General features: G+C 34.3%; 1 protein-coding gene across 4 annotated transcripts in view; it reads right to left on the bottom strand.

Annotated features, from left to right (window-relative positions):
* Positions 1–1,029: 1,029 nt before the first annotated feature.
* LOC134542481 (protein kinase C, brain isozyme-like) overlaps positions 1,030–26,791 on the bottom strand; it is a 490,169-nt gene continuing 464,407 nt past the window's right edge. For 3 of the 4 annotated variants that reach the window (XM_063386801.1, XM_063386800.1, XM_063386803.1), the window contains exons 11-15: positions 25,839–26,040; positions 25,064–25,252; positions 20,713–20,853; positions 18,715–18,872; positions 1,030–15,079 (exon numbers count right to left, since the gene is read on the bottom strand). In XM_063386801.1, coding sequence (XP_063242871.1) covers positions 18,720–18,872; positions 20,713–20,853; positions 25,064–25,252; positions 25,839–26,040 — 685 coding nt within the window. In that variant the 3' untranslated portion in view covers positions 1,030–15,079; positions 18,715–18,719. The remainder of the gene's footprint in view (positions 15,080–18,714; positions 18,873–20,712; positions 20,854–25,063; positions 25,253–25,838; positions 26,041–26,791) is intronic. The other variant, XM_063386802.1, reaches the window with a different exon arrangement.

Genomic DNA, 26,791 nt, shown 5'->3' with positions numbered 1-26,791 from the left:
CGTTTTTAATCCAACATGCAGAAATATGACATTTTAAGTCTACTTTGCGCTTGCAGGCCGAGCCAAAAGGGATTTTCCTAAATCACATGGACGTTGAATTTCAGTCACCAGTGATCAATCAAGTGTTTCTATTGTAATTGGTAATCAAATTTATCAACTTAAAGAAAATAATTTATATGCAGCACAATAAACTAACAAAACATAAATTATGTTTTCTTCAAAGCTTTGAAAGGGAGGTTGACAGCATGTGCAAGTGTCGTTAGTATGGCCTCGGGTATAATTATCTAGCCTAACACTGAAATCCAAAACCCACTCAATTACTGACTGAACTTTGTACAAAAGGGTTAAATAGCCAACAAAGGTTCATTGTAAGTCATGGAGCAGCATTAACAAAGGATATTTTGCAACTTTTATGCATAAAGAGCAGTGCAAGTATTTTCTGCCTGTAGACTTCCGTAACGAAGAACAGGCACATCATCTAGTAGTCTAATAATATTCGTGAACAGCATGAACTGGTTTACGTTAGTACACAGCAATGGAAAATACAAATAAAAATATTGAGGATTCAAACCATTGTTATTGATTTGTTTACAGTCTTATTTCAAATAAGAAAAGAAGGATAGCTGTTTTTTGAATTGCAGTATAGTTTAAATACTTTTTATACAGAGTTAAATCTTTTTAATCCTACTTCCTGTCCTACTAATTTGTAAATGTGAAAGTTTGGGCATTATAGTATTTGTTACTCAATCCAGTGGTGATCCTTTCGGAGGAACAATGGGAGAAACTCCCCCCCCCCCCCCCCCCAATTCAGTTTTTCCCTTTTTTCCCTCCCCAAGTAGATGATTAAAAAAATTAAAGCAATAACAAAATATAATCTACTTCTGACCACACTTGACCTTTGAAGTTGGTTCAATTTCTTTTTAACATATATAATTTTACAACTGTTAGTGTTACTATACTTTTGTGTGCAATTTTTTTAAATAAAATAAAACAATAGTTTTCATGACTTTTCTATACGTAGGGAATGAGTTTAAAAAAAAAAAAAAAAACTTAAGGGGCTAAAATTCACACTCCACATTTAACTAGGCGGTTAACATTTAACATACCCTGCTCAAAAATCTCTAGTTGTTGGCTCTTCTCAGAATTCGAGGCTGTGTCAGCCAAAAACTCAATCCCATCATTGCTACTGAACCGATTTGGATAAACTCCAAAACAAAGATTGTCATATACTGGATTAACACACAGGCTGTATATCATTAAGAAGCTACACTCTGCTGGGAATCAAGCCGAGATTACTTCCAGTGGGGCCCATTGTGGTCACTGCATTTTTATAGCTTTCTTTATAACAAGAAACAGACCTTGTGCTTTTTTTTGACAAGAATTGAATTTTAGTTAAACTGCTTCATTATGGTGCGTCACCAAGGAAATAAACACTAGCAAAAGACAACAAGAGTTCAACTTTTGAAAATGCAGAAAATGTCATCACACTCTTATCATTAAGTTGACGCCTTCTGCCTTTGTGGGGGTGAGATACAGGGGTGACGGAATGACTGGGGATTGCTGACAGTGGGTTAGAACGACTGGAGCGGTTAGGGTTGCTCGGGAAGGGTGATAGCTAGCAGGTTGACGCGATGAGCCCGCGACGAGCGCGAGATGGGAATGGCTCTCAGGGTCGTGGCGACACCCGTGGCAGAGGCAGAAGGGTAGTTTCTCGGCGAGGATGCTCTGGGAGCAGGCCCCCAGGATGCCACTAACAAGCCTTGCACAACGCTTCACAGAGCCTTCCCGGTCCCTTCGGCCGAGGGGTTTAACGGCAGGATTCATCATCGACCTCACCGACTCTCGACCGTTTATCGACCCATTGCAACAGCGGTGCGTCGTAACAGCCTTAGACTGGGGGGACACGGAGGGTTGTCGCCAAATTAATATAATACAAGTAGGCTTCCAAGATTTTAAATTGCATTCACGATTCAGTACAGAATACTGATGTGGAGAAATATGGTAATAATCGAAAAAGCTATAGTTCATGCAATCAATGAGAATTACAAACTGTTAGTATGGCTGAATCAAGTCAGGCACCTCCTCAAACATTGAAACATTACCATGTAGTCAACTGAAAACCATAGACTATAAACACTACGTACATATGTAATGCATTATATAGACAAGATTTTATGGTTTTATTTTAGTCCAATTTGTTTTCTAAAAAAGATTTCTGTGTTTTTTTTTATATAAAACCTGTTTTGTAATACTTACTACACCAAAATAGTGTATTGGTTTACTGCATTTAAATAATTTGTTGAGAATTTATGGTTTAAGAGTGATTCAATAAGAGATGCACAATAACACAAATTAAATTAATTCATCTGATAAACAAATTAACGTAATTTATCTGATATATGTATTTTGGTACAATTTTTGTCAGGAAAATATTATATTCCTTGAATTTAAAAAATTATAAGATTAATTTTTTTTGTGATTGGATTTTGGTTAAATTCTGCTTAATTCCATGATATAACTCGCATTTCGGTGATATTATGGTGTATAATGGTGTTACATATTGTAGTAACATGCTTTTTGGTGTTATTTTGGTTTTATCACAATACACCATATAATCTTGTCACTAGCAATATGATAAGTTTTTCTTGAAAATTCCTTCCTGACAGGAAATATTGAGGTCAAACAGAAAAATATAAATAGTATAATATCAGAACTTCTCTAGCACTATTAAAGTATGGTCTATGTATTTCATAAAAATTTATGCAATTAATCTAAAATATATTCATTTATACACATTTATTTATTGTTGCACACACCAACATTCATACCAGCTATCTGTGCCCCAGCATCAGCAACTTGTTACATTCTTCATTGGTTGCAACGTAACACAAACACGTGACTTAAAGAAATGCTGCATCAACTGTGGCCAATATTGGTTGTGCACTAATCTATCAGCGAGGACATGAATCCAACTAAGTTGCTCACATTTTACAAATAGGAACACTTGCAGCTTTCGGCACAGACAGCACACATACACAATGATAAATCTCGCAGAACAAAGCACTGTCTGAATATAGTATTATGAAAATAAAAAAAGGCCCACCACGCTTAGAGCTTTCATGGAAGTTTTCCCCAGATTATAAGCAAAAACATAAGTTGGCAAGGTGCTAGTACGGAGAATGTGATGTATGTGTTGCAGTGAAAGCTAAATTCAGTTAATCCTGCTGACAGATATGTTCATTATCATCTACTATTAATAATATGTTCAGCCAAGCATTATGATCATGGATATTTTCAAGAATTCATCTGTTAAAAGAGGCAAAAAACAGTTTAATTTTTTTGTTCTATCACTTATTGTTTACATAAGGCCAAGTACAAAGTCTTGGATTTTTTAAATTTTTCCTTATAATTTCAATTTTGAGCTATTTATAGTGGCCAGTGATCACACCAATATAGATTTTTATTTTGTTGTGATAATTTTTTTAAATTATTTATAATCAATAAAACTAAGTATATATATGTTATTACTATTTTAGGCAGTCCAGCTTTAGTATCTTTGGATTATTATTAATAACAAATTATTGTTGTATAAACAGTCTTAATTGTTATCATTTGTTTTAAGTAGGTAATTAATAATTATTTAATTAACTATATCCTTCAAGTTTAAAGGTTTTAAAACTAAAAAATAAAATAAATAGTGTGGGTAGGTTATTGCACCGACTGAGTTTTGAACCTGCATCCGATAGTGTGTTCATTGAGATTGAAATACTGTTTCATGGTCTGGACACGAGAGTGCGGGTATGGCAGTGATGTCAGGACTGCAGATGACTGTGAGTGGTCGAAGTGGTGTGTGCTGCTTGCCGCAAGCGGAGAGTTGTGGTGACCACCGCGAAGGGGGTCTGGATGTGAGCACGACTGGGGATGATGGCGGCGACTGGACTAGTGCGACGATGACGGAACTTAAGCTGTCGCCCGATAGGGCTAAAATACCTGCAGGACCTGCACTGTGACCAACAATAAGTCAACCCGATCCACCTTAATATTTCTGGTGAAGGAATCAAGATTTCATAATCCAACCACTACGTTCGTTATTTAGTGCGTGAATAACTTTGTGGCATTTTATCAATTTTGGCCATGGATATTTTTAGTCAGCCCAGTCACGTCAAATTGGTTTGGCTTGAAGTGCAATATCTAGTGAGTGGTAAAAATTTCAATGTTACCAATTTTACCTATAGCCAGTCCTGCAAGAGTGAATGATTATACATTTTAGTTGGTGGAACACTGTGTTTAAAAATTGGCTGCAATTTTATGCAGGGTTTACCGAAACTTGGCCAATATGTTATATATATATTCAACCAAGTTGGTTATTACATGAAGTTGCACAGATTTAGCTATGTTTTATGTAGTTGGCAGTACAAACATGTACAAGTCAATGATATTTGTGCAAGTATTAGACCATGGTTGTTTTCAAAGAATATGAAAAATACTTTGTTTAGAAATTAACTTATTTAGTTCCAATCAACATTGCTGTACCTCTGTCATTAGTTCATGAAGTGACGCAGGATTAACAATATTTTTGAAGTATAATGTTCATAATATTTTTAAATATTTGTTTTAAGATTTTTTTAATATTTTAATAATTTTAAATTTTTATGCATTCTTGGGTAACCACTATTTATGTGGAATAGTTTAATTGAATTCTGCTGGCTGCCTTTTAAATTTTAAATTACGTTTAAATGTCTCGTCTTTTAGCCTATTATCTGAGCATATATAAATTTTGGATTTTGCTATTAACTTATCGCATCATCTTTGTTGAAAGTGTTTGTTATGCCATCTGTAACTGCGTGTTTGTTTATTAAACATGCTAGTAACTGTATTAAATTAATATTTATTATTTATCATATTTACTAACTCAATTCTACACTCAGAATATTTTTTTTGCCTTTGCTAATAAGTATTGATGTGCGCCGTTCTCTAGTGTTAAGAGTATTTGGCTTGATAAATTTGCATATAATTAGGATATTTTACCATTTGGTACTCTAGCGAGAGAGCAACAGAGTTGTTTGCTTTGGCTGGTAAAGTGATGGACTGGCACAGGCATAAATCGTATCTTCCCAAGCTTTTATTCCATTTTACAATCTGATATTTACCACTGGAAGAAAATGCCAGATATTACACACGGATGACTACAGCTTTTATAATAATTAACCCATTCCAGGAGTGTTACTTCAAACAGTTATTAGGTCTTTGCCACGTAGAGCAAAATTAATAAGGAAAAACTATTGCCAACTAGGGTCAATTATTCAAAAATCCTGAATGGCTGAGCCTAATACCCCCTTAACTTTGTCTCCCAGTAATATGATGTGAGAAAATACAAGAACGTATGTAGTTGCATAAGCATAGTCACTTGTAGTCGATGTTAGCTAAATTCGCAAAAAATAATTTTAGGTGATACATGAAAACAACACAGCAAAAATATAGCCACGAAAAAATGTCAAGTGTAGTGAGGTTACACATATTCATTACAAGCCCACTATCTTCAAATAAACATACAGTGGGGGGCGGGGAGGAAGGTATTTTGGATGTAAAAGTCAGCCACAAGAGTTTAGAAACACCGGTGTTTGATTCACGTGCGATTGTGTTCAGTGAGATTCCAGTCATGCTGGATGCAACACCACCAAACACAGAGTTTCAAAGCTCCAAGAGAAAGAAGATACAGTACACAGTGACTAATTTTCCCGAGACAAATCAATGCTCTAATATTTCACATTTAAACTCTCCTGATTGACGACACACAGTAGGACCATGAAGTTTTAATTTTAAAGCTTTAGAATTTGAGAAACCCCAGACATTTTTGGTAATGAAGGGAAGAAAAACTGTTTTTTAAAGAAAGGTTTCATTCTGCTTTTTACTTATGTTAAATAATAAAATTTCATCACAAAATTGTTGTTATCAACAAGGGTTTTATCCATACTTTCAAACAAAGTTTAAGTATTATTTATTTATGACCGTCAATTTGAATAATGAATAAAAATCCCCAATAAAGTATTGAACTAGCACAATGGCTACAAACATCGGAGCATTGAGTTGGCAGGCGACATCAGATGTCTCCACACCAGAGGCGAATCTGGGTGAATCTCCCACTGTTTCGGCACAGCCACGCGATGAGACTAGGCAACATTGCATGCACACAGCACTTTGCTATGTTTTGAAGTGATCAGTGACAAATTTCAGGAGTTAAATAAAACCAATAAACAAACAGCATTCATATTGTGATGCCTGACTCGTTAGATAACACATATGTACTTAGGTGAAAATAAATTAGTGTACCATGTAAACAACAGGATTAAAAATCTCCAGCAATATATTCAGCATTTAAGAACATTCAATTGACGAATTCTTTTGGATGATTTTACAAAGACAAATAAACAAGATTTTGGCAAAAAAAAAAAACTTTCAAAAATCATTATTGTACATCATGGCCAACAAGAATGTTAAATTGTAAACTGTTAACTGTATTTCAATAATCCCTAGTTGTGGTATTGAAGTAAAGTTGGTTTTAAACACAAGGCTGTCCTTTTGTTTTCCTGGACAAAAGGGTTAGCTAGATGTCTTACCACCTTGGTGCTCATAGCATTCTAGCAAGAGTGTTCTAATAGCTTTTCTTTTGCAAATGAACAGTTATACAAGTCATATCACTCTATAAAGGAAAACAAAAACATCACACAAACTAATATTTTAGGCTACAACCCAACAAAATACACATTCCGACTCATTGAATATGTGTGCACTACAATAACAAGGAAACATTAGACGAGATATCAGGTGCAACTTACTTAAATAAACAGTTCTGAAACTTTTAAATGGACCAGTAGTAAACAAATGGAGTATTCAAACTACAAACAAAAACTTATAGCTATTGACTGGCTGCTCTGCAAGGCTCACGATAATAATAAAACCTCTGAATCAAGAGCTATGAAAGAAGAGAAAAAAACTTCAACTACCAGGAAAGTAATAAGTGTGGTCATAAATTTTAATCTGCAAATCGTAAAGTTAAGAAAAATTATGCATGTGCCTATGCAGCAGAACAATTGTGGAATTAGTATATCTTTAGAAATTAACTTTAACAATTTTCTTAAAATAAATGTAATACATAAGTACAAAATTACAATATACAAAAAGTTTGGGGCTTAAAAAAAACATATATCAATAATATATTTTTCAACAGTCAAAGAGGAAGTAAAATTGAAATTTTTTATAAATTATTATGATTGCAATTTTTAAAATAAAGTTTGAAATTTTGACGAAGGAAATTCTCCAGCTTATGAGCAAAGAATCTAGTACTGATAAGCTTGGTTAAAAATTATTTAAACATTTATGTACAATTTATACTGGTAACTGACAGCTAAGTTTACTACCACAGAACTTTTTGAGCCATTAAAGTAACATAAAACTTGAACTTGCTTTGAGATTAAAGTTGGGACTAAAAATTATGTTTTGTAAACTTATTTTCTTTAAATTTCATCAGCAATTATCACCTTGGTGTTGTCAGAAATAAAATCAATTAACTGTGCAAAAAAATTTTTGATGTTAGTGTGTGGCACAGCTGCACATCAAATCATATGAACTCATACAAAAATTACTAATAAAAAAATTGGTCCCAACATTCAATTTGGTTTACTACCTATACAAATTGATAATATAGCCACAAACTATAGTACCTACACATGACATGATTAATAAAAACTGTTATTCTACACATACATATTAAAATATTAGCAAAAAACATTAACAGTGAAATACAAACTACAAAACATTATGTTCTGACTTAATTAAAAATAATTCACACGAGAACAACACAAGAGAAGCATTCAGAGTTGCTTAGTATTTCTCAACACACAGAGATGCATGGTTCTAATCGGAAGTCTTTATCACACGACAACACTAGTCTAATTGTCTTTTGCCCACAGTACCAGACAATCGAAGGTGCAACAGAAGTTAGTTAAATGAATTAAAAAATTTATAAACAAGCATAGCTCTACAATTTTGTTTCATTTCCAAGTGCTTTGAGATATCTTGTTTTGACTACTGATGATATTCAAAAAGCATTTATCTGCAAGCTGAATTAATTTTGACTCAGATCTATTTAAATTACAAGCCTTAGGTTGTATGTAATCTTCTAGTGCAAACTATACAGTAAAATACGGAAAGTAAAACTTTTACTTTCTGCAAAAAGAGTTCTGGGAAATAAAAGGCATGATCACTGAAGTTTTCGGTTAGTTGTTACGTAACTATAGTCCACCTTCCTCTGTCTCCGCATGACACTTGCCAACACATTTCCCTGATTCCACCCTCTCCCACCTTTATATACCACCGTCTCTACACGTTAACCAAGAAGTGACGAGATACTAGTAGTTCTACATATATGTCTCTATTTTTTATTTAATACTTTTTTTTGATAATTTTTTCTTGGACTCCTGTGAAGTAACTGCTACTATTCAAGAAAATATTCTATATTCATGAATAATATGATATTAGATTCAACATTCCAGATCAAACAAAATTGTGTAATTATTTGTTACCAATAGATACACTAAGTAGGACATTCAGCAAAATTTAACTGAATATATGTAACATGTATGAAGCTACGATAATTAAATGAGAAATTAATATTTGTTTTCTGTAACATTATACACACATTGATTTCATATGTGACAATATATGAATTAGATTAAAAATTTTTTAAAACACTCATATTATCAAGAATATAATCAGTTGGCTTACCCAAACAATATTCAAACTTAATATTTTATTGCTTTAAGAAAATTCAATGCCAAATTTTTTTATTTACTTTGATTTTATACTCATTAATAATGGTTTTACATACAATTATCTATTTTTTATTTTACTTTTTTTTGTAAAATTTTTCTTGGACTCCTGTGAAGTAACTATACGTCAAAATTTGATTCATAAAATATTCAATATTTGTGAGTAGAACCCCGATTATCCGTGACTCGATCATCCGATTCGCGGATTAACCGCGATTTATGTCCATCAAGTCCAATTTTTTAGTTACATATAACCAATTATTCAAAATGTATGTAAATGTTAAAATACTTTGCAAAATGTATGTTGGTCAAAGTACTTTGACTCAGTTATGTTTATATTCACAAGTTTTTAAAAAAATACTAGTACATACATACGTATGTACATAATATTTTTGTGTTCCATGTTACGTGAATAGATTATACACTAGTGCGCGATTCCACCTACGCATGACCGGACTGTACACTCCCGCGCGCAGCACGGCGCCGTGCCACAGAGATTACCCGGCGCATGGAGACAGTCCATTCCATTAGTGTACGTTGTTGAAGCGTGAAGGTGGTGATAATTTTATGTATTGTAACAGTGATCTGCTTTCCGACGGATTATACCGTTGTGTTGTGCGGAAGTGTTGAGCGCAACATTTCATCATGTCATCAAATGAACAGAAAAGAAAGCGAGTGGTACTGTCCATCGACAGCAAAACAAAAATTATAGAAAGATTTCAGAGTGGAGAAATGATTGCAAACTTGCGACTGAGTTTAATGTCGGTAACACAACAGTGCGCGACATCATAAAAAATCGTGAAAAATTCCTTCAGTTTGCTTCACAGGCTGACACTTCAAGTGGATTAAATAAACGCAAGACGATGAAAGAATCCACATTTAGCAGCTTGGAGACTTGTTTGTTTGAATGGTTTCAACAGAAAAGGTCGGAGGGTGTACCATTAAGTGGCGTAATTTTATCACAGCAGACGTAAATTTTTTAAAAAAACTAGGCTTGACAGAAGAACCATTTTCCTGTTATATCACTTCTCCGTTATTTTATGAGCACCGACTGTACGGAAGTGTGTGTGTTGCAACTAGTGCTTGGCACGCAAGATAAATTCAGCCTATCACTTGCTGACGCGGCGCAGTGATACGACAGTGTTTGTTTATTTCAAAACTCAGCTAAGAGTGAACGGAGAATAGATATAACGACCCCTCACGGTTCCCGAGATTAGGGTCGTTATAGAGAGGTGGTCGTTATAAGATTTCCGACCCATCTGCAACACTAAGTCATAATAGGCCGTTTTTGCACTAATTCCACGTTCAGCAAACTAAAAATAAAAATCTAACATTTAAAATTCATATAAATAAAGGAGGATAAAAACACCGTGAATTATACGAGACAGAGACACCGTTTCAAAACCATCAAATCAAATCTCAATGCATTGGTATGAAAAATCTTATCTCGAAAAGAATTTTGAAGGCAGTCGTTCTGTAAAACAATAACCAGCCCGATGGTGTTACTGACAACAGAGCAATGAGCTAAGTGTGGCAGCGTCGCTTACGGACGATGAAAAGAATGCGTGACCTTGGCAGCTATCAGCTGTCTTGGGCCCTCGGACTGGCGGGCGGCTAGTCACACACCTCGGTGCAACGACTCGCGTGCCCACGTCTCCGCACACGAAAGACTTACAAACCACTGCTGCCCAGCACTATGCAGTCCGCTTCTATGTCAACAACGCACACGCACACAAAGCATGTGTATACATGTAATCTCCGAATGTCCACAGATGGCTGTCTGTGGGCTAATGACCTTTGAGGCAAGCATGACTCGGCTAACCGCGATTTTCGATTATCCGACTTACTCGACGTCCCCTTCATTAACACGGATAATCGGGGTTCTACTGTAATTTGATATTCAATCCAAATAAAAAACTATTCCCAGAAGCCTACATGAGCCAGTCAAAACATGCATGATCTTTAGTGGCACATTCAATTTACATGAATTCCTTCTCCCCCGCATTGTAAGATTTTCCAAGGAAAAAAAAATTACTACTGCTTATATAAAAAGTATATTACAAGCAAAAACAAAAATTTCATTTCCTCTATTCTAAATAAATTTTTAAAATTATTTATCTGACAAACATATTATAAAGAATGTTCAACATTATTTTTACCAACTGTTTTTTTAATTGTTTATGGAATTTTTTTTGAAATCCTTTAGACACTTACTCAATTTTTGTTTGAAGAAAATAGAAGAAAATAAATTTAATTAAATTCTGCTTAAAGATATCTGCTTCTAAAAATACCTACTAATAATTTCTACGGTGTTAAATTTAAAATCAAAGAATGTTTTATCACAGTATGTTTTTAGGTTTATGGCAATAACTTTGTAAAAATAATGAATATTTGAACAATTTTAAAGCTTATTTTACAATTTTAAAGCAGGAAATTTTGAAACATGAAAACATCAAAATGTATGCCTTTCTCTTAATGAAGAAAATCCTGGGACAAGGGACAGTAAAATAATGGTGTTAAGATCAGGAAATTAATAACAGGGTAAAACTGTAGTCTACCTACCTAATATACTAGTACTAATTGCAGGGCTGGGAACTCTACAGCATCATCCTTTAATTGCTTGTGGAGCAGGAGGGATGCCTCATTTTTATGCCACCTACACGCACACCTCTCTGTACTCGTTTGCATGTTGTCTGCCATTCAGATTTCATGCAACAACAATCCTTGCATTTTTCATAAAATTTGAAACTAGTTACACATTGATAGTTTTAATAAAATACACAATTTGAGCATATATTGGCTAAAATTAATTGCTTGAAAAGAAAAAAAAAAGCAACTAAATTTTTAACTCAACATAGATATGTTAAAAAAAAGGGGGTTGTTTGTAAAGTCGGTTACGGACGATAATTTTACGTGATAACGTCATAAGAAAACATTGATGAAAAATTGCATACTTTTTAATTTTCAAATATTATTTACAGTTTTTGCAAATTTAATTTAAATAATTTGTTTAAATATAATCACGAACAATTAGTTAAAAAGCCCGCCTTAACCTGTTTGATGTTATAGAAGATTTTCTCGCACGGTGGCTGGCCAGTTCTTGCACGCTCGGGTCAGGCAGAACGTGACAATTTTTCGTGCGTTCAGCCGGCGTTCATCAATTTATAAGACGTTATCACGTCAAAATGAAAATCTTACTGTTATTTGAAAATACTTATCATACTAAAAAGCAGGATTTTTTGATAGCTTCAGATAACATTGCTATTGTCTGGTACTGAAGGTCCATACATTCAAATATTATTATAATTACTAAATTACTATCTACATTACTGACTGCCTACGAATACTGTACATTAGAATTGGAACGCTGCACATTGATACATTGTATTATAAATTAACTTTAAGACAAAGTTAGAGAAACATTTTTTATATACATATCAATAGTCGGAGCAAGAGAGATACAAATTATATACAGTTTAGGCCTTGCGAGAATAAAATATGTTGACGTATTATTTATAAAGAGTATGTTATCTACATTTCAAGGAAGATGCATGTTCTTTATACAAAAGATACTATAGCATTACAAAGATTTTATACTACATCTTAATATCTTACAAGTTTTTGAGAATAAATATATTATCAAGTAAACACACTCATTAATCTTATAACCTTAAATATTTTAGTATCGTCTAGAAAGAACAATAACATTTTATTTAAATTTCTTAATGGTGTTTTTGCTATTGTGGTTTCTGATTACGTATCATACATTTGTCTAATGCAGGACGAAAAATGCTATTTAAAAAAATTGCAATAATAATGAGACATACTTAGAATTTACATAATTGAATTTTGGCTTACTATGAGAATATCTTTGCAGTCAAGCAAAACAATCAACAAATTTGGGTGCCTAAATGATTTTCAAGTCATCCCTTATCATGTATGTACTATTTACCAAACTGCTACGTACATCATTTTTAACTATAATGCAAGATCAAAACAAGCATAGACAGAAGCAGTTAATACCACCAATCAGCAGGTCTTGCAAATGCAAAGCCTCTATCATTTTTGAGTAAGAAAACACAATTTAATTTAATATTCACTTAAAAATATTTAAAATCTCTTTGATGCCAAGGTGCAAATTAAAATCTTAACTACTAAGAAGACTAAATGGTACTTAATACAGTGAAATCACATTACAACGTACCAGAAAAAACCCACCTTTTTTGGTACTTAATAATTGAAGTGCTTTATACTGAACTGCTACTAAATGTAAAACATCTTGTTAGGACCTGAAAATATATACATTAAATTGAGAAATCCTTTATAGTGAGGTCCTTTGTAATGAAGTTTCACTATAGCCACTTAAAACTAACATATTACCTCTGCACCTCTTTAAATTCAACATTTTTTGAATCAAAAAACATTTTTAAATAACCATAAAAATCTCTGGCTGAAATATAAAATACCATTCTATTACGCTGCACTCTAATTTCATAAGCACAGTTCTGTTTATTCAAAATAAACTTTGTGTAGGTAGGATCAACTTTACAAAATCCACTACCACTGCATTTGTTTCACATTAAAAATTAATCAAAAGTTATTAAAAATAAAAATATAAACACCTAAGTTTAAATAAAATGACATGTTTAAAACAAAAAAAAAATTACTTTAATTGAATCACGGGAGTTGCAAAAATCACATTAAAATAGATTTTTAAGGCTTTATAAATACATGCATCTGGGGACAACTTGAGAAAAGTGGCAGGAAATAATTTTTCTATGTAATTATTAACCAAACTTTTGCTATTTCCATTTCAACACCTAATAAAACTGATAGTATTTATGAACCGTGTAAAAGGATTGTGTTTGCATGAATACAAAGACAATCAGTTCATAGAAATGTGTCTGTATGATACTTCCAAATGAAGACTCATCATGCCCTGCAAGGGTTTCTTCATTATTGAATGCAAGCAGCCAGTTAAATGAAGAGGAATATTCTAAAATGTAATCCGGCGAGAAAATCAGTACACTCTAGAACTTAGACAATGATAATAAATGAATCATGCCAGTTACAAAGTTATTTTTCATTAAAATTATTTAAACTTGATTTTTTTCATCACTACATCCTTAACAAGAATATTTGTATATTTTTCAGAGAATGTTGAAAAAATCACAAATGGTGTAAAACACACAATATAAGTTTAGAATTTGACAAAACGTTTGGGGATGTTAGTATGTTTAAATGCTGTTTCATTAGAAACACTTTAAATGAGTAGCTACATATCCAGTGCTGATTTACAGAACATTCTCTAAATCATAAATCTATCATTAAATTATCTCTAAACATATACAACATTTTTCACTCCTTTCTCAAGAATTATGTAGCTCATAATTAACACTACAGCATTACCCACCATCATCGCATACTTACAAACACATTTTCTATGTTCATCATACTAAAAACTAGTTGTACTATGCTAGAGATTTCTTGTGAAAACAAGCATTTGCAACATGCAAAGATAAAAAGTTCAGAAGACAAAAGGACATGATAATTGTTTACGAGAGGCACCATATATCAGGAAAACGGTCAATGCAATTCTTTAATTTTAAAATTATGGTATTAGCCACGTTACGCCAACTGTCTCAAAAATAATAACCTACCCCACAGTTGGCAAGTGGAAGTAGTAAAGACTTCCAGCTTTACCGAATATTGTACGAAAAATAGATCTTTAAAGAACGAAACATATTAAATTTTAAAAACACAAAATTATTCACATATATATATATAACTACCTTAAAATGAGATTCTAAAAATAAAACTAAAAGTTGCTATCCTTAGTCAAAAAAAATACTGATAAAAAATTCTAAGCAAAGGCTTCAAAACATACATATACATACATATAAAATGTAATTTATTTTTAGTTAAAATGACTGAAATGAAAGATAAAGTAACGTCCACAACGTGGAGCATGTGAAGAGCACCGCATGGTCTTGGAGACGACCAAGCCAACCCGGAGCGCCGCGAGAGTGGAAGTGTGCTGCTTCCGGGACGCTCCCCTTCCCCCTCCCCCCTCGACGGAGCGATCGAGGGCGCAACGTGGCCTTGGAGCGGCAGGTGAGCTGGTGGAGGAGGTCTGCAGGAGAAGAGAGGGACAGAGAGGCCCACGCCGGCACGCGCGCCCGTCCACCGGGCACCTGCCGAGAGCTCTGTCCGCATGCCTGCGCCCGTCTCGCCTTCCTGCCTGCAAACAGCTTCCCCAGCGCACGGCGCCTCATTAGACTCCCGTGCTTAGCGCCTACGTCATGTTAACAAACATGTATTTTGTCGCTTAAGAAACCACACCGCCTAAGTGACATTTTTTTTATTTTAATTTTTTTTTTTCATTTCTTCATAGAAATTTAAGCATTTTGCATCTTCTCAAAATGTGTTTTGCTAAAAATCCAACAAAATGCTCTGCTTTGGTCTTTTTTCTAACACCGGTTATAAATCAGTTCCAGCATGGTACATCATTCAGAATAAAAAGGTTATTCACTAAATGGATTTATGAAAAATACAAAAGGAAAAAGATGTTTACCTTATTCAGAACTTAAATTAATAGTTTTTTTAAAAATTCTGTGTGTTCCGGTATTAGTGAGAACTACTGAATGTATTTCAATGAAAAAAATTTTATTGTTTGTAAATTATTTGACTGAACTAACCATTAGCATTTATACAAATTAAATGAAAGTGGGGATGTGAAAATTGGCATAATCTACATTAAAAATAAAAATGTGAATTTTTTTATTATTCAAAATATTCTCTCTAATGGAGTGTAAAGGATGTGTGTTGTTATTAAGGTTAAATGTGTATACAGGATGTCTACCAGATCTAGTAAATTAAATTCCCTGATTTTTCCAGGTTTTCCAGGTCTAAAACTGAATTTTTCCAGGTTTTCTGTAACACAATTACGACATTCCACAAAACTGAAAAAACTGCATAACAGTACATTGACGGGTTTCAAAATATTTCAACTCACTTAAATTATCAAAAAAAAATACCTTCTTCCAGACGTGGCCAAAGTGACTCAATTGATGGCAAATAAAACATGCTGCTACAAATATTTCACACACTTACTTTTGCAAAAACATAAGTAAAAGGAAGCTCCCATCAATTTCGCAGTGACTCAACTTTTGCGTCTATTGCACTTGCTTCAGAACGAGCCAAATCCAACACTCGAGACTTCTTCAACTGCAATGCCTTGATCTCCTCTTCAACTCTTCTTTTTCTGCCTTCTTCTTGTCTGTAGCTTCCTTTTCTTTTTGTTTTGTTTGCAGGGCTTCCTTACGCCTACAACTAGCATTTCTTACATACTGTAACATGGACTTGGTGATATCAACATGCTCTACACCTCCAGAACGTTGAACAAAGTCGTACATCTGTCTTAGTGCGTTCAGTATTTCTTCCTGCAAGTTTTCAGTCAGCAGATTAGAATTCACTGAAAATCCTCTTTCCAATGATGCATTTCCATTGGAAAGTACCAACAACATACTCACAAACTTTAGAAGGCCTGTTTTGGCAGCTACTGTATGTGCCTTAAGGATGAGCATCCACAATTGATCAAAGCGCCAGTCTTCTCGAGAAAAAGACGAGAACAGTGCTTCAGAGTCTTGCGAGGAACATACCAACTGATATGATCACTCAATGTTATCAGCTTCTTGTCCTTATAGCCACTTGTTTTGAAGACAACATTCTAAACTGTAATTCACACGCTGTTTCCTCACAGCCGAATTTAAAGCCACAGACGGACATAAGCAGGAAATTCCCTTGGTAAGTTTGTACTTCAGGGGACTTTTGTCTTGAGTTTTTTTACCATAACCTTTAGACAAGTCCTAACATCATTTTTCAGTAACAGGACAGACTTTAATGGTACTTTCTCTTTCTTGATGGCATGGCATACTGCATAACCCAACTTGATATTGTTAGCAGTCAATAGATTTTCCTGGTTATCTACATCCAATTGAGATACATTGCGTTTCTCCCTAAAGCTCTTCAGTACCTCTGGTTTCAAAAACTTTCCTGCCAAAGTTAATAAAATGTCTACCAGTGAATCATAGAGAAAAGGTGCCATGGGTGCTTCACTTTGGAACATTGTGAGAAACAATTCCAGCTCTGATGCCAGAGTAGAAGAATGTCAATTTTACTTCTAGAAGATTATCTTCAAGAGCACTTTTCACTACACTGAAAGACACAGATGAAATAGAAACTTCACTAACAAATTTATTTAGGTGGGGTAAAGTTTTCATGGCACGCTCAGCAACTGCAGTATTCCATCTGATTGCACAAAATTTCTTGGAAAAAAGCTCTGATCCAGTTATTCTAATGTAATCTGCCCTCCTTGCAGGTACATGCATAAACAAATAGTAACTGTGCCTGAAAAAACTAACAACATCCAATTGTATAGCAGAAATTCCAGTTTTGAAAGCACCATGGACCGTATGAAGTCCACAGCTACCAATTTCTAGCAACGATGGTGAATCTTCACCAAAAGTGTCTGTGATATGTATTTTCAAAGCTAACAAAAATGCCCAGTTTACGTTGATTGCATCCATAGATACTTAAAATTAAATGCACCTGTCGGTATAATCCGAACGTGGGAAGCACATGCTGCAGTACGTACATCAGCAGGATAACAGACCAGCTTGAACCAGTTTGTATCACGTGATTTAACGCCACTTCCGAATACGATGGTAAATAAAAGAAAATGGACGTGGGAACTGTTCGTTCTTTTCCATCCAAAAATAAAATAATGGGACGCGATACACTTGATGCTACGCCAATGCAAGCAGATCAATAAACAAAAAACGTATTGACAACTACAACCTACCAAACAAAAATTCCCTGATTTTTAACAAAATTCCCTGATTTTTCCCTGATTATTCCCTGATTACAATATTCCCTGATTTTTCCAGGTTTTCCAGGTTTTCCAGGGTCAGTAGACACCCTGTGTATATGATCCCCAGAACCATGAGGTAAGAAATTGGCATGTGAAATTATAAATTAATAATAATAAAAAAACTGTTTCCATTTAGCCACTTTTTAAACTACAGGCTTAATAGTATTTGTGTTTTAAATGAATTTCTATAGTCTTTGGAAAAGTAATTTTTATTTCATTATGTTATTTATTAAATTGATCATTTTAGAGCCAAAAATACTGCACAAAAATGTGTTGCCTGAAAGTGAATAACTTGTTTGATTACATGTAATTTTATAATCAGTTTTATAATATAATGTGAGTTAAATTGTAACATATGTATTAAACATAGGTCTACCCTGCCAATCATAAGACTAGAGTAAAATAAGCTACAGTCTTCTGAAAAGCACCTGTAATTTAATGTTTTTGCAAAGTACAGGTGTGCGTACACACAGGCCAAGACTGTTTTTGGGCATGATACAAACATTAAATAAATAAATAAATAAATAAATGCACTAAGTAGGTACAAAAAAGTGTTGCAATCAAAATACAGACAAAAATTCCCGTTAAGAAATTTCTTAAGGTACATACATTAAAGTAGGTATATAATTACTAACAAATAAATTTTACTAAAAAAAATATTCAATTGTATGTATTTATAGGTTTAGTGCAACACATTTTAAACTTTTTATGCAGGAAATTTCTTTAAGTGGAATTTTCTTAAGAGGGTTTTACTGTAGGTACAATTTCCAGATTTAATTTTGTAAATTAAAGAAAGTGTTTTGGTGTCACAATATGTGAACTATCAATCACTGTTCACAGCCTTTTTTATTTTGTATGGGTGGTTTCCCACCATCCTTTGAAAAGGGGTTGTCTGGTTCGTAAGCCTCGAGGGAAAGTAAGCAGCGGCGACAGAGGCCGGGAGCTGGAACTCACGCGCACTAGACGTGCTGTACGAACTCCGGGTTGAGGAAAGAGAAGCCCATGAACTCAGTCTGGTCAAGGTTCATCATGAACAGCTTGTCAGTCGGTGTAAGGTCAGTCTTCTCCGACGTGAACTGCTTGTCGAAGTTGCTGACATCACGGCGGTGTTTCTGCAACACAATACGTTCTTTGAATGATTCTTGCAATGGGAAAAATTGATTAAAATCAATATTTTGGATGTACCCCAGTGTTAGTTTGTACTGTATGTCATGGAGATAAACCGAAAAACGGACACAAAGAAAGATGAATGCACAAACACGCAGAAAACAAGCCAAAATCAGCTGATGTAAAATGTAAACTAATGATAGAATTCTCTGTGCTGACTTTACATTTAACATTTTATAGAGGATGATTTTGTCTTGTTTTCTGTGTGTGTGTTTACTTATCTTTCTTTGTCTGTTCTTCAGTTTTTTTTATGGCATACATTACAAATCAGCAATGGCACATGTCCAAAAAATAATTTAAAACAAGTACTACATTTTATAATGTCAATGTAATGTTTTATCCAGTATGTGAGATGAAAATTTTATTAAAGTTTTAAAAGCTTAAAGCTACTACTTGTCTTATACAAGTCGTCACGCCAGCACTTATGTGGTTTTTGAGTAGTACTTAATACATAGATGATGGGGAAGAACTATTTTTAGAATGAATTAACATTTTTACCCTTGTATCCACACTTACAACATCTGCCAGCCGTTTTCTGTATCGCTTACACTTTCCTTTTTGACACTGTCTCATTTTCTAAGCTGCAGGATTTAAAAGCAAGGTGGATGAGCAAGACTGTGCTGCTTGCATGCTCAATACCAAGAGGTCTCACATATTTTATGTATGTGAAAATCAATTTTGCAATTATCAATACTGTGAAGGTAACTTCGTCTCATATACCGTGTGTTTTTATGTACCGAAATCGGAAACTATAGTAAGAGTCTCAAAATATTTACTAGTATTTATGTATGTAATTTGAATGACCACCCATACTGAAATACGTAGGTCCACCAATGTTTCTACACCAATGATAACCAGGAAAATTTAGAAGTTAATTTTTAACTTATGTAAGGAGAAATACCAAGAAAATTTTGAAAAGCTACCGAATACATTACACTAAACCTGGTCATGAAAAATACACCCATGGTTTTTTTTTTTCTCAATTTCAATGGTTTATGAAAATTTTTTTCCGTATTGCACTTATAGAACCCAGGTAATATGTAACACTAAAATTTGCATTGTACAAGCATTGTATGTGGCCATAGGGAAATGATAATACAAAATGTGTCAAAAATGGGTGTGTAAAAAGAGCTTTACTAGTCGGTATGTACTTGCACTTTTGCATGTGGGTCATGACATGGTATAAAGCTCTTGTTTGCTCGTTTCGAGTGCAGAAAGCATGGGTTTATTTTATCATTAGATACAGAAGTTCTGATTAGATCCTTGCCTAAAACTTAGTGTATCATAGCAGCCTTATATCTATTTTGTACATTACTGTACAAACACAGAGGCTGATCCAAGGGGCTTAGGGCCTGGCCTCCCCCTTTCCCCTTTTCTTCTGAATAAAATTTACACTGGATAAATTACATTTTCTGGTGGAAAGCTGAAAAAAAATTTAGTTTCTGTGCACCTTCTTTCACAAGCATCTAGATCCACCACTTATACAACATAATTTTGTAACATGTGCAAAAGTAATACGGCAACAATTTGAAGGAAAAGATCAAGTTGAATAAAAGGTTTAACTCTGATTTGATAAAATCCGCTGCACTTGTCCCATCTGATGCCACATTATTGGTAGTTTAACGTACATCCCTTGTATCAAATTTAAGATTTTAGAACCTTAGCAGGAAGGCCTGCTACATTAAATTATAATATTTTTGAAACTGCATGCATAATTTTTAAATACGAATAGCTTATCGCTACGACAGATATCTTGGTGGCACCTCAGTACAAAGGCATACTAACGATTTTTGGCTTGAATGGCGGCTGCACCTCTCGGTTCTCGATCTTCTCCCAGTCGATACGGCGGTAGAACGCGTGGCCCCTCACATCTTCCTCCCCCCTCGGCCCACAGCCCAGACGCTTGGTGGGGTTCTTCGTCAAGAACTGCATGGGCCAAAACACATCAGAAACTGTAACAACTTGCACACCTATTGGCAGCAAATGCACCTTTTGCAGCTGTCTTAAACTGCTATCTTAAAAGTATGAAGTAACCATGCCTATCATCAACAGTCTGTAGCCCTAAGTAGAAATTCTCACCAATAAATCATGAAGTGTATTTAACACATAGAGGTATTAAACTTTTTATTTTTGCAAACTTTTAAAGGAGTCTGCTTGTGTTCAGCAGTGTTATTATGCCATTACTAGTAAGTACTTCCTGGACACCCATTCTAATAATGTTCTTTGCAGTCGCGTGACAAGGGGTATGTGGATCTCCTGCCCACTATGAAATTTTTTTAGGTGACTCTTGACTACTGGTGATTAACATTTATTGAAAGTGGAAGTAAACTGCAAATCTTTCAAAATCTTATCCAAATAATTTTAAGTATGTTATGTAGTAAAACTAACAAATTTTAAGGTTCACTCCTCTTAATGGAGGCAAGGGTGAATGTTTGAGGAGCTGACAGCCAAGCAGATAGCACTGTATTACAAAGCCAGCAATAAATCTTTAATACCAAGAAAGATGATGAATTTTTAAATAAATTTTATTTTAGGTATATGAAATTCTCCTTCAATTAAGATCCATGTAAGATTTTCCTGCTGGTTCACCTATATGGTGCATTCCAGGTAATGTGAACACTTTATAATTCTTGTTTGGTGTTCCCCCCCCCCCCCCCTTTTTTTTTTTTTTTATTTGACACCATGTTATGATACAAAACTTCTAATTCTAATTAATTTTCGATTGGACCACGTGTGAGATAGGCAATGTTAAAACCCTTATCCGGAGATGTGGGGTCTCCATGACCCCAGCAAAACTTTAACTTGCTGCCATCTATGTGCAGTTCAAGGCACTTGCTTGTGGTACCATCTACCTTTCGCTTGGATATCACATAGTCTCCTCCTGCAGTGTCAAATTTGTTTACGCTGTCTGGCGCTAGATATCAGGTCGCAAAGATAACTTGGGGTCGTAGTGGCACCACGTCACCAGTTATGTTTCTATCTCAGAAGTGATAAAAAGGCTTCTAAACGAACATGTTTACGTGTGGGCGATCCAGATTATGACGAAACTATTTCTAAGTGGTTGAAAGATATTTTTAGTGACTTAAGTGATCAAAGTGTGTGTGGAAAAGCAATGTGTGATGATTGCAGAGCAAACAAATACTCTACTACAGAGTGACTTTTCGTACAAATTTATTTTTTTCAAACAATGTTCGGCTAATATATTTTATGTGAAAATGCCATTTGCAAAATATATAAGTATGCATGTGCTTTCTAGTTAGCTAGATTATATATTTTGTTGTGCATTGGTTATGCAAGGAAAATATTTGGAGGGGAAAAAAGTAATTTCTTTTTTTGGGAAAATTTATCTGTTGTAGATTTTATGAAAAAGTCTTATTATTCATAGAAGTTTTCTAGATTTTGTTTTGTCACTATGTCTATATTGAATAGCAAATAAAACTTTTAGGCTACCATCTGCTTATTTTTTTTTAAAAAGGTAATTATTACAAATAGGCATTTTTAGATTTATTTGAGCAAGCACCAATGGAAAAAATTGTATTTTATAATTGGTAAATAATTATTTACTAATTTATTTTTAAATTTAATTAGTAAGTATAAAAAATGCATTAAATAATTTTACATGGAACAAAAATAATTTCTAATCAGTTAACTTCTACAAAACATTTTGGGGTCTGAGGGGCACCACGTCACCAGATATATCAAATATTTTCACGTCTCCGGCTAAGGGTTAAAAATAGTGATGGGATTTTCGATATTTTGATACCTCGATACCTTCGATACTTGACGGTATCGCAAAGTATCGAGTATCGAAACTTTAAGTTCGATACATTTTTTCGATACCGAAATGCTTGTTCATTTGTATTGAATTTAGAGGTGTAAAAGTAACGAAAAAAAGTGTACCCGTATGTATTCGTTACTATAACAATTAGTACTCGTTACTTTCGTATCGTTACTCGTTACTTCTGATACCGCATAACATGCTATGTTATGTAACAGCAACGAATCGAGTCGTATTTCGTACGCGTACAGTATGACCTTTGAATATATATATACTGTATAGAAGTCGCCAGCCCAGGTTAAAATTTCTAATACGGTTTTGAGGTAGTTGGTTAATTCACCGCCGCAATCGCCACAATCTCTAGGGCATCGACTTGTGGTGGTCCCTAGCGGACAAAAGCCGAACTCTTAAAACACCCCTTCCCCCTCCCGTTGAACGACCTCGAGCTGCAGTGAATGATGGATGAGGGGTGCGGGGAATGACAGCGGGCGACAGCGCTGCGCTCTAACGTGTAAATAACAACTAAGACGATACAGGGCGTTACGGCAGCGCACTGCAGCGGTGAAGTTCCCAAGCTGCTCATCATATGCTTCTGAAAGACGTAGAGTAAATCCTATCCACTCGCGACTTCTATACAGTATATATATATTCAAAGGTATGACGTCGCGTAAATAATAATAAATCGAATATAAACAATTAAAAATATTTGATAATTAACAGCTTTTGTTAACCAAGAAACAATTAAATCTCATTAGAGCGGCTTTATTATAATATCTATTTTAAGATAAGAACAAAAAACGTGAAAATACGTGATAATAAAAAACCAAAACAGACATATTTATAATTTGTAAAAAAATACTTTCTTACGTTGTTTCTGTTCCAATCTCAAACTTTTCCCACACACACAATACCTTTAATAAACAGTAAAAAACTTGGACGACGAATTTCCAAATTATACTTTTCTTAATAAACAAACATCGTTCTTTGTAACGAATAAGCGCGCGCATGCGTAAAACATACGAAAAATGCGAGTAACGAAATTCATTCGTGTGTAACGTTTCGTTGCTCGTTACTAGATGCCGCACCCGTTACTCAGTAACGAATACATACGGTTTGCTACAGTTCTAATTGAATTAAGTTTTGAGTCGCCATCGTACAAAATACAACTACAGTAGAACCTCGATGATACGTTCCCGTTTCATACATTTTCCCGTGTCATACGCAAATTAATTTTGGTCCCGCCGAAAGTACTACTATATTTACAATGGTTTACTTTCCCGGAACATACACTTATAAAATCATTAATTTCCCGTTTCATACGTTTTTACGAAGCGGAAAAGTCTTAAAATTCACAAATTTTTTTGTTAGATATATTCCTCCTGATAAAATACGTTTTAATTAATGCTTTTATTTTGAAAAACGTTCATTGTTTACCTTTGAAAACGTAAGAAAATAACTTTATTGCACCATAGATATGGATAGTGTCAGGAAGACTGTGCACTTCGCTAGTAACATCTATGGCCAGCATCCAGCGAGACTAGTAGCGCAAAGTAGCAATGATTATGAAAATGGTGCACGCGCTTTAACAAGGCACGGATCTCATATTTTGTGCATTCATTAATCTTTGAACTGAATATACCCGTTTGTTATTGTTTTCTTACGATCGGATTGTTTTGTATTTTACGTTTCTCAAGTTAAAATTTTATTGAAAATTGTTCTCTTGCATAAAGTTGTTTGTAAAATGAAACAAACAAGCAAAAATTTCTGATTTTCTATTTACAATAGCCTAATTTTTTTATTTCTAATTTAGGTTTGGAGACTTTTCCCCCCCTCCAAGAAAGGACTTCAAACAGTTTGTAAGGCCACTGTTTCTCATGTCAGCTTTACTTGATTATGGACTGTATTTTACATTTCTAGTGGTTTTATTACATGTATATATAATGATGAATTCATATTGTTCATTAATATATTGCAATTATTTACACATTATGTATTTAAGTTTAATCTGACATAATGCTGGTATGATAGATTGAATTTATATAGTTTGAAACTAATTTATGTTATTTGTAATAATTGTTACTTAATGGGAAAATATTTTTCCCTGGAGTATCGAAAGTATCGAAGTATCGAAAGTATTGAACTGAAAAAACAATACAGAATCGAGTATCGAAAGTGTGGTATCGTCCCACCTCTAGTTAAGAACAAATTTTGCGCAGCTGTTGGTAGGAACTAATGTCAAACGTTGATTCCAAAATGTTTAGATTGTTTTAAATGCACAATAACTGTTCGATCGCAACCCAGCACCGAGTTCTCTACGGATGGTTCCTCACTTCTACTGGCGTAGCAGGCAGAACTCACCCCTTTGCAGCACTCTTTGGCTTCCTTGGACAGACTCTTTGGATAGGAAACATTGTGGTCGGTGATGGCCGCGAACAGTTCCTCCTCATCCTCACCGTCAAAGGGCGGCTGACCAACCAGCATCTCGTACAAGAGCACTCCGTAAGCCCACCAGTCCACAGACTTCCCGTATGGCTGGTACAGGATTATCTAGCACAAAAACAAAATTCCTAGTGCTGCTACACAATGCCCAATAAGTAGAGGCAAGATTATATAATAAATAATTTTGGCTCTAGTAGTAAGCCACATATTGTATTGTGCATCATAACTCACATCATAAAAGTGAAAAATGGACATCAGAACAAATATTTGGCGGCTAGTACTTTTGAGAAAGCACATTTTTGAGTGGACATGTGGATGCCACATTGCCTGTGTCTCTTGTCGTCCAAGGCAGATTGTTCAACAGCAAAACATGGAGACAACACATATATACTATAAGGTGTCGCTGTTACATCACAGTGTCACTGGAGGGTTTATTAAACTTAAGCTACTATTGATAAAATATATGATTAGGGTGAAATTCGCATAAAGAGAGTATAGCATGCATTCATGCATACATCACAAAACATTTACTTCATATGTTGAACTGAAATGGTCAAAATTTAAAAAAATAAATCTATAAACTATAGTGCTGTTACGCTATGATCCACCTAGCACATTATCATTAACCAAGAAGTGCTGAAGGAGAGTATAAAACCTTTAGTTAATCAGAGAGCTGCTAACTTCGGCCCCTCACCTCGGGAGCAATGTAGTCGGGCGTACCGCAGAAAGTCTTTGTCGTTTTGTCTCCGGTGATGCCCTCCTTGCACATCCCGAAGTCCGCAATCTTTATGTGCCCGTCCTGGTCCAGGAGAACATTGTCAAGTTTCAAGTCCCGGTACACAATCCCGCGCAAGTGGAGATAGAACAAGCCAATGGCAATTTCTGATGCGTAGAACCTGAGAAAAACATCAAACATTTTTCACAAAGAAGTGATATTTAACTTTTTCATGATGTAAATGTTTCTGCTGCTAAACACTAACCGAAAAGCAAATAATGTATTAAGACAGCTATAGATTTGCTCCAGGATGGGAAAGGAAAGTAGGAAATGGGGCCTAATAAGAGAAAAAATATTCTATTATAATCCTAAAACTATATTTGAACAATTTAAAACTACTTTTGAAATCAACTGATACCTACTCTGATATTGAATAAAATAAAAATTGATGAGTTTGCATTAGAAACTTCAAGAATAGATGGTTTTCTATTTTACATCTTTCAAATAAACTTGTACTCATTATTTTACTAACCATGCTGCAGTACCTCAACCTTAATTTTCATACAAAATAAACCCAGTAATCTTAAGCCATATTGTAATACTAGCTAAGGTATCCATCATTGACAAGCTAAGATTTCAAGTACATATGTTGCAAAGCATTCTCATGAATTCAGCCACTTTTTAAGTTACTTTTAAAGTTCAATTTTATTTGTTTGTTACTAAAGTGAATTATGTAACCTACCACTTGATTAGATTCAGAAATATGTAGATATATTTTATTGTAAAACCACATTTAACCTCATTTCATTCCTTTAGACTAATTTATTTCAATCATTTTATTGTAAAAATGCAGCATATTTTTTTTACCACTATTTTGGTATAACAAAATAACTTTAATAAAAATAAAAACAATAACACCAAAATCTTCAGTT

The sequence above is a fragment of the Bacillus rossius genome, assembly GCF_032445375.1.
Source record: "Bacillus rossius redtenbacheri isolate Brsri chromosome 4 unlocalized genomic scaffold, Brsri_v3 Brsri_v3_scf4_2, whole genome shotgun sequence".
NCBI classification, from domain to species: domain Eukaryota; kingdom Metazoa; phylum Arthropoda; class Insecta; order Phasmatodea; family Bacillidae; genus Bacillus; species Bacillus rossius.
This window is presented reverse-complemented; position numbering and strand designations above follow the sequence as displayed.